General features: G+C 42.4%; 1 protein-coding gene across 2 annotated transcripts in view; it reads left to right on the top strand.

Annotated features, from left to right (window-relative positions):
* ST6GAL2 (ST6 beta-galactoside alpha-2,6-sialyltransferase 2) overlaps positions 1 to 13,023 on the top strand; it is a gene marked incomplete at both ends in the record, with an annotated part of 46,601 nt that overhangs the window by 22,860 nt on the left and 10,718 nt on the right. For both annotated transcript variants that reach the window (XM_080355557.1, XM_080355558.1), the window contains 4 exons: positions 2,656 to 3,658; positions 7,761 to 7,858; positions 11,096 to 11,197; positions 12,289 to 12,463. In XM_080355557.1, the coding sequence (XP_080211683.1) occupies positions 2,656 to 3,658; positions 7,761 to 7,858; positions 11,096 to 11,197; positions 12,289 to 12,463 (1,378 nt within the window). The remainder of the gene's footprint in view (positions 1 to 2,655; positions 3,659 to 7,760; positions 7,859 to 11,095; positions 11,198 to 12,288; positions 12,464 to 13,023) is intronic.

Genomic DNA, 13,023 nt, shown 5'->3' with positions numbered 1-13,023 from the left:
ATTTTGCTATGGTTTGTGTTTAAATTGTGTTTGGACTTGCTATGTGACTGTGAAAAATATTGGTGACCTCTTCCTTTGTATCTTCGACTTCCTGCAAGCTTGTCTGTTTAAAAGATTTTGCAAGATGCTTCCTTTGCAGATCCTGTAAGAAATGTATATTCAGCAGGAGAAACATCTGACTGAGCAAAGACTAACTTACACAGTGGTTTGGAAGCCACGTGTTGAAAAGTGCTGGGGAAACACAGCAGGGAAAATGATAAAAAGGGATGAAAGCAGTTCAGACGAGTGAAGAATGCTGATTTAAAAATGCAAACCATCTGAACACTGATGAGTGGGCAGGTTGCAATAACTTCAGGGCAGACCTAAGTTGCACAACAGCCACATACTGTAAGTCGACTCCCACAGGACATTGACTGTAGTGATTTAAAATTGGATGGGGTAGGGGGGAGTGTCGAGGTTCTGCAGAGAGCAATCTTGCAGCAAGAGCAGCAGAGAGCAAGTAGGAAATGGGTCAGTGGGAGTAATAGCTTTTTTCCATGTGGTTTATGTGAACCAAGGCATACGTGTGTGGAGCACAGGGTTATCGCACTCTTGGATTTTTTTTTTCAGTGTACTCGAAATGAATGTGTTTGCAATGAAATTTGGTCATCCAAGTGTGAGATTATTCTCTGTTTGGACACTGCTTTGAGTCCCAAAGTTGGCTTGCTTTTTTTAATGTTCTGGGATTTATCTTGTTCGTTAAAATAGACTGTGTTTGGAAATGTAATGCTGTGGCCTCACATTCCCAGGAGGTCAGCAGAAATCCTAGCCTGAAGTATCCCTACTAATACCACCTGCGGTTTGTTCTCGCCTCTGCATTGTGGTAGGCAATCTCCTCGTTTGTGCTGAAACAACTGGATGTGTGACCACACTGAAGTGGATAAGAGGAATGATCCCGTTTAAAAAAAAAATAAACCAAAACAAAAAAAAACCCTGTGCCATATACTTCCCCTAATCCCCTGTTATATCATTTTACTGATCCAGCTGTGTAGACAAGGCTGTTGGCAGTGGCAGGAACACGGTGCAGGGATGAGGGACAGAGCAGAGAACACTTTAGGCCAGTGTAAGTGCCTGTTTCTTTTCAATGTGAAAACACAGCCTTAGTTACAGGTTCAATCCAAAGTTTGCGCTCAACTTTGATGTAGTTTATCAGCTTGCAGAAAGGTGATAGAGTATGGTGAGTGTGGTTTTGTTCCCCCCTGATGGTCAAGTATAAGCAGGCAGGGTGTTATCAGAGGTGTATAGAGCTGTGAGTGCTGTTTGGACAAGGTGTGATGAGATGGTGGCTCCTGAGGCGCAGGCTGTTAATGAAATTAAACCTGCCCCTGCTCCTGGTCCCCTTTTATGATCACAGCTGCCTGGTACATGTGGCTCTTATGTCCCACCATTAAGTAGGGATTGAAACAAATGGAGTTAGAAACAACACTCCAAAATAAAGGGCTTATTTTTAGTCAAGATCCGGTAAGTGATACATCACTAAGTAGTATACTGAGCTACACTTCACTGGCACTTAATGGCCATTGTTCAGAAAGGTGAATGATAAGGCTTGTGATCAGGTAGGGCCGGACTTTCTTCAGCCAGCTTTGCCGCTGATACCCACACCACTTGATTAAGCAAGTGAGTTCGTATAAGGACATAGCATGCGTGGTGGTCCAGCAGTGTGTTAGTGTATTTTCCTTGGAACACAGCCCCCTCAGTCAGACTTCATTTCATGTTGGACCATCTCCCCACTAATGCACAAGCTGTCCAAAATTCCCAGGTATTAGTAGAGCACACATTTCTGAGTCTAGGTCTGACATCTCCCCCTGCTTCCCCTTTATGTAAATCTCCATCATTATCCCAAAGGCATGTATTTAGTTAGTTGTGCCAGCCGTCCCCCTTTTTGGAAAATGCATGCTCCTCATGCCTCGACATGCAGAACTCTGTGCCACCTCAGTGTGTGTGCAGCATTCATAGCAGAGGTACAACAGTCACTCTCTTATTCAGGTCTGATTCTGGGCTGTGCTCCCCAGCAAATGATGTGGCCCACTCTTGCTGTGCCAGTTCATACCAGCTGAGGAAAAGTCGCCCCTCCAACCTGTGATTTGATGCTCTCCCCAGCTACCCCTTGATGGTACCCACAGAGCACCATCCTTTCAGGGCCATGGGCAGAGGAGGGCTGGCCAGCTGAGAGTTGTGCTCCGTGCCTGGTCCCTTTGCGGACAGGCTTGCTCGCAGTCCCACTGCATAAGGACTTTCCACAGCAGACGAGAAGACAGCTGATGTTGTCCCCACTGTGCATACAGCCAGGCGTGGGTTTTGCTTTTGTTCTCTTACTGCTACGCTCAGTATAGCAGAAGCAGGCAGGCACATGATCTCCCTGAAGGCAGGATCCAGTGTTACTGTAGAAACTGGCCACCAGCTTCTTTTGTAGCTAGCAGCTGTCACTGTGTGGTTACAGCCAAAGCGTGTCACTCCTACAGTGTCTGCAGGCTCTGGAGTTTGTTTCTGCTTCTGAATCCTCTGCGCTACAGCTTGGAGATTAATTCTGCACCATCTATCAAAGCGTGCTAAAATATTTCTGAATTGTATCTATTTTTAGAACCATTTTTGATTAATATTTCATGTTCTTTCCAGGTTTCATTTTCCTTCACCAATACTTCAAGGCACAGAGGAGCTGGTAAAGGCATTGCCATGAAACCTAACTTGAAGCAATGGAAACAACTCATGCTGTTTGGCATCTTTGCATGGGGTCTGCTTTTTCTGGTGATTTTCATCTATTTTACAGATAGCAACACTGCTGAACCAGTTCCTAGTTCCTTTTCTTACATTGAAACTAAGAGGCTTCTGCCCCTTCAGGGCAAGCAGAGAGTCATCATGGGAGCCATACATGATCCATCATTCTCTGAAACCATTGATGGGAATGAGGTGCTTCTTAATGAAGATCTCTTAGGTTCATTTAAATCGGGGACTGGAAGTATTAAGAAATGGACTGATTTGGAAGATGCCTTTAGAAATGAAGATGAGTTTTTTCCATCCCAGATAGGAAGAAAATCCAAAAGTGCTTTCTACCAAGTGAATGATGATTATTTATTTGCTGCTGGTCAGCCTCGACCGCACAACCACCTGCAAGAGATAGCAAAATTCATCTCAACTGATGAGGATAATCCAAAAGCAAATATTTTACAGAACAACTGGAGCCATCAGAGAAGAATGAAGAGAAGGAGCACAAAGCACAGGAGAAGCCAGATGCTTGATGAATCTGATGACTGGGATGGGTTATATTCCACAATGTCGAAATCCTTTCTTTACAAGCTTTGGAAAGGGGATGTCTCTTCCAAGATGTTAAACCCTCGACTGCAGAAGGCAATGAAAGATTATTTGAGCACCAATAAGCATGGGGTGCGGTTCAAGGGGAAACGAAACTCCAAATTGACAGGAGACCAGCTATTCTGTGAGCTAAAAGAAAGGGTGAATGTGAAAACAATAGATGGCAAGGAAGCTCCTTTCTCCACTCTTGGATGGGAAAAGCACGTTCCCCAAATTCCACTGGGCAAATTGTATACACATGGCTTTGGGAGCTGTGCTGTCGTTATGTCTGCTGGTGCAATACTGAATTCCTCTCTAGGGAATGAAATAGGTGGGTGAAATGCATCTATTCATGTGTATGTATACGTATGTGTATGTGTTCATGTTTGTCTTTCAAAAGGTTCATTCTTCTCAAGCATGGGTCTGTAAAGCCTGGTTGTTCTCTCTCACCAGCATTACCTGAGTGTGAGCTTACAGACTTCAGTGAAGCTGTTCCATTTCAGGACAGTGTAACTGAAAGGAAAATCAGGCCCGAAGTCATAATTTGATTTAAAGAAAACAGTGATGCCTTCTTATCGTATTACAGCTTGTTGTATAAAGGAGGCACTGGTTTCATCAGATCTGCCGTATTTGACATTTTGCTGCAGCGTGTGTTTATTTCTTCAGTGGATTAGAGCCATGTTCTGGTTTTATTTTGCATAGCTGTGTTGCACCTGTTTGTGTTTTACAGTGGCTCATAGAAAAACTGCTTGTGCTGTTGCTATCCCAGACTGAACTTTGCCTCCATGCCAAGTACACCATCCTTTTCATCTTCTGCATGTTTGGAGTTGACAGACATATAGAATTCAAACCCTTGAGCAGCCTCATGCACTGAGGTCAAGTCCCTTGACCTCTTTTCTGAAACTGAATTTTAATGAGTTCAAGTATCTCCTCCCTTTGATTTTTCTACTGCTGCACTGAGTCAGTGAGGTTACACGTGTGCTGAGATGTCAACATCACACAGAATTCCACACTTCAAGGTGGGAGTTTTGTAGTAGCTATTCAGAAAATTATTGTGGAGCCATAAAACGAATCTAGGTCAGTTTTATTTTTTCCTTTCAAAAATAAGTACTACCACTCGTATTAACACCTCAGTAGTTCTTCATTTTAGTAGTACATGTGCAGTATGCTGCAAGCACTGAAAGAAGGATGAAATGTATGTCTCAAACTTGCTTCTGGAGCAAGAAGAGTTATCTCCTTCAGCTCTCTGTAAAAACCTTTTGATGTGTACTCATTAATCCTCCCATCTTCCAGGACTTCACATCGCAATACCTGCTTCATCACACTGTATCATCTTTGACACGGATGAATTTCCTTTAAATCTCTAGGATATATTAGAGCTGCTGTCATTATCAAACTACTCTAATAGGCTTCCAGCAGAGCACGGATGCCCAGCTGGCCTGTGGCTAAAATCACACCAGGGTAACCCCCAATTTCACAGGAAGCCTCACTGATTCAGAAGTCGTTGTTACACCCTTCCTCAGTGTGTTTTCTTTGACTGAAACAAAATCATTTTCTCTCAGTGTTGCCAAGTACACCCAGTTTACATTGGTATAGATTGGTGCTGTACTGGAGAAGAGCAGATGTACAAGAACAGATGCTCTTTGATAAGACCTACAATGAAATTCCACATCTCTTCCTAACTGTTGTGCAGGAAAGTGTGTGGTGCAGCAGGAGTCACAGAAATTTTTTTTCTAAGTATTTTCCAGGCCATGGGCAGGTATTTGTGACTGAGCAGAGAATTTGGCCCAGAACTGGGGCAGGGGGCGACTGAGTGCTTACAGCCATCCCAGAGGGGCCTGGTGCAAACCTATGGGTCTTAGTGGTCACTCTGGCTCCTGGGAAGTGCTAATACACTGGAGACACCGTGCCAGCACTTCCTACTTAAAATGGAAAATGGGAGCTCCAGCATATGTTTCTAGTATTATTCCCATGGGGAAGAAGTTACACTTCCCCTGCAGAATCCAAATTGTATGTGTTACAGCTGAGCTGTTGTCTGTGCCCTTCCACCTCCTTGAGAAACTGATGAGAATCTGACTGGGAAGAGGAAGATCAGACTGTTCAAGATGCTCTTTTTCCATGTGCATGCACAGCTGTAGAGAAAGACTGTCTTCTCCCAGAGCTGGCACCAGGGCTACCAGCTCCGTGTTGAAAATGCGAGACAACCTGCCAGTTGGGAAGCACCACGGGCAGCTGGTGTTGCTGCTCTGTGGAGTCAACCTGGCACCTATGCTTGAGCTCCTCCGTATCCACAGAGCAAAATGAGCAAAAGCAGCATCATTAGGGAGTGGGGAAAAACACCCCATGCGCAAGTTGTGTTTTTTGGGCCATGGGCTATACAAGACTTGGTTGATGAAGTTGCTGCAGGCAAAAGGCTTTTACTGTTTATCTTCCCAAAAGAAAAAAGTAAGTCTGAAGAAAGCAGTACTAAGAGGACCTTTCTCTTCAAAGGCCTTTAGCTCCCTCTTCTGTGTTCCTGTTAGAAATGCAGGCAGAAATATTAATGAGTTTTCTGTCTTTTGCCCTCCTCTTCCCTGCCCACCACCCTGCCTCCCCTTGTTTTTGAATGAAACTAGGTATGGAAGTACTGTGCCAATAGAGCAAACATTGCCATTGTGATCATGTTGTTTAATGGGATGCACAATTATTTTGGCATCATCAGGAAGTAACAGAGATCAGTGATAAAACCTCAAAGTTTTTATATCTTTTAAATGGTGGTCTCCAAATACTTAATAAGACTAAAATCAGTTAACTTAAAAACATCTATTATCAGTGTTAGGCTGTGTCCTGATCATATATTTTATGGTGAAGGAAAGATTTTTGCTCTTGATATGAAGAACCAGCATGGGTAAAGTTGGAAATGCAGGACACTGTCTCTCAATTAGATTGTGAACCATACAATTCCCGTTTCTCAACACGATTCCCAGTTCTCAGTCAACAAATTGTCAAAAAAGTTGTTGAATATGGGTCCAAATTTATGTTCTTAAATTCAGAAGCAGGTTTCAAATATGAAGGACCTTTGTTTTCCTTCTCCAAAAATGTGAAGTACTTGCGGCTTCTTTTGACTTCATGTCCTCTAGCTCCTGTGCAGTCAAGATGCTTAATGTTTAGGCCAATGAAGGCTAGGTGTTGAGGCCGGGGCTATCAATACATAGGGGCGCAGAAGAAAGCCTTCACTCCTTAGCTTCTGAGGAGTTTGTCTTACTGGACATTTGGCAAACATCTCTTTTCAGACACAACATGTTAAAGCAAGCAAGTATGCCTGAGATTGGACTGCTGGCTTCATGTCACACAACATTTTCTTGTCTGGAATACAAAAAGTGTGGAGTAAAGGTGTGAAAGGACAGAAGATCAAAATTTGATAGGATCAGGCCTGAATTCCATTGAAGCATGTTGGTCATCTTGGAAGCTTCTACCTCATCCATTTTTGAGCTATAGACAACCATATTTTAAGTGACTAAACAGCTGTATAGACTTCCTATGAGTTAAGGCATTACACAGCCATTTTGGCCTGAATCATATTCTCTGCTTCCATCAGTAGAATGGATAAAAGTACACCAAATAGGGAACTGTTGGCAGGGACAATGTGTTTATGGGTGATAGCTATAATGTCTTACTCTCCCTTACAACTTTTGGGCTTTGAGATACCCTTAAAAGAAGCACTGAGAGGGTGGTTATGTTTTATCCAGCAGCAGCTTGCTCATAGTGTTTACCCTTGACCCATACTTGACCTATAGCTGCTTTCTATTCTGCATGACTTCGAGGTCAACAGCTCGTCGGGAAACTTTGACGGTTCAGCTCTGTTAGATCTTTGCTACCAAGGGATCCTTGGGTTTCTGTGTGTGAGCAAGTCTATGGGCTGACTTCTCTACAGAGGCTTTTTAAGACTTGTACTGACTTTGAGAGTAAGCACATGGTATGATTAATTAGTTTAGGATAGGCTGAGATTTTCAGGTATTGTAAAATACTGTGGAGCACAAGCTTATAGTCGAGCATTGTTGTTCATTCAAATATGCAATTAGATAGCATTGCAATTAACATGCTTTTGCATGTAGTAATTTGTACATTTTACAATAGAAATAGTGAGCAATTGTGTGTACTGTGTGTACTAATAACATTCCCACACTAATTTTGTCCAATTAAGAGAACTATTTAAGTACTGCAAGCTAAATTAATTGATGACTCTGAGCTTTTTTTCAAGTGGATTTTAGTAACGTTAATAACGTATGGCAGATGCAAGAGAATTTTTGTTAGTGTATGGTAGAATGTTTATCATCCTTAGAATATGAAGATTAGGAGAAATGTGTAAGTTTTATGTTGGTTTAGATCATTTGTTTATTTTAGTGTTCTGTATTACTCAGAAAAACAAATTACCCCCTCATTTATGCTCCTAGATTCTCACGATGCTGTTCTAAGATTTAATTCTGCTCCAACACGTGGCTATGAAAAAGATGTTGGAAATAAAACGACCATGCGGATCATTAACTCTCAGGTATGATCTTCTTTTTGTGAATTCAAGTCAGTGTCACTTCTCTACAATATGTCATTAAATTAATAACTTCTGAGAAAATGTTGGATAATCTGGGAAACAGCTAGTGGTTTAACAGTCCTGGTGTATTGAAGGTAGAAGTTCTCCTTTACAGCGATGTTCACACTGCTATCAGCATAGAGTGATTGCAGTAGTTACTTGATATCCTTGTTTCAAAGAATTAGTTTGTAAAGTTTCTTATGTGTCCTACATCTGTAAAGGCTTCTGTCAGTACAGAAGACCTTCACCACACTGCCTCCAGGGTCTTCACAAGGCCCAGGCTGTGGGGATCCCAAAGCTCTTTTATCATATTCTCCAGTTCCTCAATTATTTCCTTGCTGGAAGGTGAAAGAAATGGTAACTAAGTTGTCTTAATACATAACTTCAGGCAAGTCATCATTGTTGAAAAATTTGGAACGAACTAGCTAAAACTTTCAACGTACACTGGATATTACACAGAAGGTGAGTTTGCTCATCTGAATGGAAACAGAAAATGGGATTTTCTGTGTATGGATGTCAACAAATAATTGTGCATTGAGCTATAGTGACACCTTATGGTTAAGAGTAGTTTTTAAATTTAAAAAAAAACAAACCCTGAACTCCGATCTTGGGCAAACCAAGCCTCTTTCCTTTCTGCAAAATGCAGCCAAAAAGCAACAAGAGAATTACTGTGAAGTTTTATGACATCTTGAAATGGTGAGTTCAATTAGTCAACACCAGTAGTATGGTTGGTCATGTAGCATGCTCTATACATATTTATTCTTGCTGAATGAGAGCAAAATTCTTATTAATTCATTTTTTCTTCTGTTTCTTTGGGTGACTACCCACGCACAGTCCATCTTGGGTGGTGTGTTCTCTGTGTGTATAAGCTCATGTTCTTTGCCACCACAGAGAGGACAGTTCACACTCATGTTGTAGCTCTTTGCGAGGCTGCAGGACAGACTACATCTTTGAAGTTATCTGGGTCAAATATATCCCCTTTCTTTTGCTCAGGGAAAGAGCAGAAGTATCCTACTCTCTTACTCTGGATTTAGTGCTGAAATCAAGGTTTCAAATGATATTGATCTTCATTTCATTTAATTTATTTTTTTCTTTTTTTGACTCTTCTTTGTTTTGCTGTCAGCCCAAACTTCCTGGTTGCTGACCGTGCCTGAACTCCTGTGCCTGGCAAGAAGGAGGGTTTTGAGATGTTATTTAGTTGACCAGTCTCACTGGGCTCCCTGTAGGAGGAGAGAAATGCCTTCAGGGAGCGATCTGAGCTTTATTAGCTCTTCAGCAAATTCAGAGAGACTAAATGGATAAATTAGCAGCTCTCGGCTGCTCATAGCAGGCTGAGGTCCTCCTGGCTCCCAGGGATGCTATAGTACACCACTCCCACTGGGGTAGTGATAGAGGGTCCCATGGTCTTCTCTGCTGTGTACTGTGTTGTTTGGTCTCCACAAGGCCTCTCAAGAAAACACAAGACATGGCTAAAATTCAGGCAAGGTCAGCTCACACAGCTTCCTCACAAATGTTCATATTCTTACCACCTTTCTGCTCCTTCAAAGAGGTCAGAAGCCACCTGTGATGCTTTGGCCACCCACTGAGAAAGTGGCCTTCCCCTCCCTGGGAGAGAAACCTGCCCAACCCACTTGATAAAGGTTGCTTTCCCTACCAATACTGAAGATGGGTTACCCATACAGGTTTACAGGTTCCTTCTCTCCTAGCTATTGGAAATTCTTTCATTCAGCTGATGAAAAGGCTGCTGTGGCCCTTGTCTTCCTTCATGTTCTCTGCTGTGAAAGCCCAAAGGACATGAAGGGAACCAGTGTAGCCACAACAGATATTGTTATTCCAGAAGAAACTCATCTCATACATATGAATGCAGGCTCACTAAGAGTGGAATTTGTGTGGACAACATCTCCATGGACTCTTGCTTACTGAAAGGCAAGTAAGAGCTCCTTTGTGTGATAACTATGGAACCGAGCTTTTAAAAGCTTGACCTTTTGGTCTGTTTACTCTGTACTCTCAAAAAAGGAGTTTACGTTCTCAGGAGAAAGCTACTCTGAGAAATGGAGCTATGGATGCTAATGGCAGCACAACTAATTCTGTTCTTATTGTAGAAGGCTGATGGAAAGTCATTAAGCTCAAAGTTTATGGTAGGAAAAATATTGCTATGGCAACAATATTATTTTTCTGAAGAAAAATATGCATAATCAAATATGGCTCATTGGATCCTAAAGGGAAATGAAAATTAGTATGAATTTATTTGTCTGGAATGTTGATTAGTTTAACAGCTGGAGCCAAATTTATGCTGTTTCAACCAATGCTGAAGTCATTCAGCTCAATCCTTCCTGACATTGGATGCACCAGGGATCAGAGTGATCTGGTTAGATGTGGAGGGTCTGGGAAGGGATAAGCCAGCAGGAGTGAAAAGGAAACTTACAGTGGGGCAGGTGGATCAGGCAGCGGACCAGGAGATGGGAGGGAGTTGAATGAGAGCAGTAGATCAGAGCAATACGAGTTGCTTTAAAAATAGCCCTATTGCATGCCTGTATTTTTCTAGGTATGACTACTTTTACAGTCAGGGTCTAATTTGCCTTTTTGGAGTTATTTGAAATGACATTGTCTTGGTGTTGAAATGAGAAGGCAACCAAAAGGAGGGAGAGAGGACTGAAAACAAACAAATAAACAAACAAAACACCCACAAAATACAAACGAACAAAAAAACACGGGCAAAACAAAACCAAAGCAAACCAAACCAAACCAACAAACAAACAAAAAAAAAAGACCAAAAAGAACCCAACAAAAAAAACCCCACATTATACTTGGGGACCTTTCAAAGATGTCTGCTCTGCCTCCAAGCAGAGGATCCTCTGGGCAGTCAGAAATACCGTAGCTTTTGTTTTCATGTTCCAGAGTACACAGTAGTGTTGATATACAATTATGCAGCATCTCAAGTGGTCTTATGGTCTCATCCTATCCCTCACAGATGGAGAGTAATACAGCATAATGCTACTTCAAACTGTCATGAGTGCTGTTTATGGCTAAGCTCCTTTTTATATAATTTTTTAGCAAAACAAGATGCTTAAAATCAACCAGAATTAAAGTAGAATAAACAGCCGTGTGGGGAGAACTGTTCATTTTAGAGGAGGATTTTGCCATTTTTCTGGATCGCACTTGCTTTTAACGCTGTGCAATTCTTTGCGTCTGTGTTTACAGATTCTCACCAATCCAAACCACCACTTTGTCGACAGCTCCTTGTACAAAGATGTTATCTTAGTAGCCTGGGACCCTGCCCCCTACTCTGCAAATCTGAATGTGGTAAGATGTTTGTTTGGACCTTTCTTCTTAATCAGTCTGAAAGCGCTGGAGCAAATGAATGTATTTAGTGCTGCAGTCTTCTAGTTCTCAGTTGTCAACAAGAAGCCCAAAGTCTGCTATTTCTGCATGAGTTGGTCAAAATTGGTTTATTGGACAAAAGCTTTTTAGCAGCCAGCACTTGTGCTGAAATGGACTGCTCTGAGACGCTAGGATAGATGGATGGTGAAGGCTATTTGATAAAATGTTGCTGTTTTCACATAACAGTGAGTTTTCTGTGCATTTGCCAAGGAGAGAATGTCACTAGATTTCAGAAGGAGGTTTTATCAGGGGAGGTGAAGAATTACATCCATTTTTCCCACCTTGCCCTGCGCCTTCCCAGACAAAATAAAACACCCTAATGAAAATCTCTCTTGGCGCCTTCCCCATTTCTCGGGCCTCCTCCTCACCAGTCTTCCCTTTGTGTCCACTCCCCCACAGCCATCTGTGCCCCACCGCCCGCCCCCTCGCTGAGAGCAGCAGATGTCCATCTGGTTGTCACTGGAGGAGGCTCTGCTTTGGCTGGTGCTGCAGCTCCAGTGGACCAGCTGATCTGATGGTTCTTGGCAAGGGGAGCTGGGAGCTGAGCAAGGCTGCAAAGCAGAAAGTTAAACCTTCATCTGCTGAACTCCCTTAGCAACAGATGCCAGAGGCTGCCTGTCTCCTACGCAGGCTGCAGTCAGCCTCCTTCATGTGCTGCTGGTGCTGCCAGCAAGGACGGGGACACTTCCAGATAAAGGTTCACCCCCTCGCTCAGGTCTTGTGTCAAGGCTCTTTAAACCCCTTGTTTAACATGGGCCTGTGAGTGGGAGATGAGGTTGGCTCATCCTGCTGCAGTGAGTTGCTCATTGGGAGTCTCTGTATGAAGAAAAGAAGCAGAATAGCCAGAGTGAGGACTGGCTTTCCAGGAGGAACATCCACCAGTGCAGGCTGCTTTGTTGCCTTTGCTTTTGTTTTCAAGAACTCAAATGTAACTAGATCACATTATTTTGCATGTACTGTTCAAAACATTGGGTACCATAAGATTATAAAAATGGTTACTTTTTTCCTCCCAGTGGTATAAGAAGCCAGACTACAATCTATTCACTCCCTACGTACAGCATCGCAGGAAGAATCCAAACCAACCGTTTTACATTCTCCATCCAAAGTTTATATGGCAGCTCTGGGACATCATTCAAGAGAACACTAAAGAGAAAATACAGCCCAACCCTCCTTCTTCAGGTTTTATTGGTAGGTGTATCAAAGAGGGGCCCAGTAGACATGTTAGATTACAAAAAATAAATAAGCAATTGTGAATGTGTACACTGCATGAGGAGCAAGTCCATATACATGTAATATTTGTTTGTAGTGCTCTATACAGAAACAATGACTAGTTAAACACACAGCATGAGAACTATGAAATAGTTGGGTGAATTTAATATTCTGCTTTCTTGCCATTCACATCCATAATATGCATACCAGATTTATCAAACACACATACATCTGTGAGACATTTGTATTATTCCATATCAATTTATCTATTGAGAACCTACTCGATTCTGAAGTTCTTCATTGGGATCATAGAGCAGAGATGCATCAGGCACGGGAAGACATATAGCAGATCATACAGAGAGGATGAAATCACTGATGTGGTCTGACAGGCCTACATGGGTCAAGGAATGGGATTTTCCATGTGCTGTCACAGCTTCCAGTGCTCAGTCTGAAAGTGCTCAAAGCATCCTCCTTCTTTTTACACTTGAATGAATAGAGTTTCACTGTATTTTTTTGGTCCTTAGTATTTCTTTGGGGGT

This window comes from Nesoenas mayeri (genome assembly GCF_963082525.1).
Source record: "Nesoenas mayeri genome assembly, chromosome: 1".
Classification (NCBI taxonomy): Eukaryota; Metazoa; Chordata; class Aves; order Columbiformes; family Columbidae; genus Nesoenas; species Nesoenas mayeri.
Note: the sequence above shows the minus strand (reverse complement) of the source record. Positions and strands in the feature narration are given on the sequence as shown.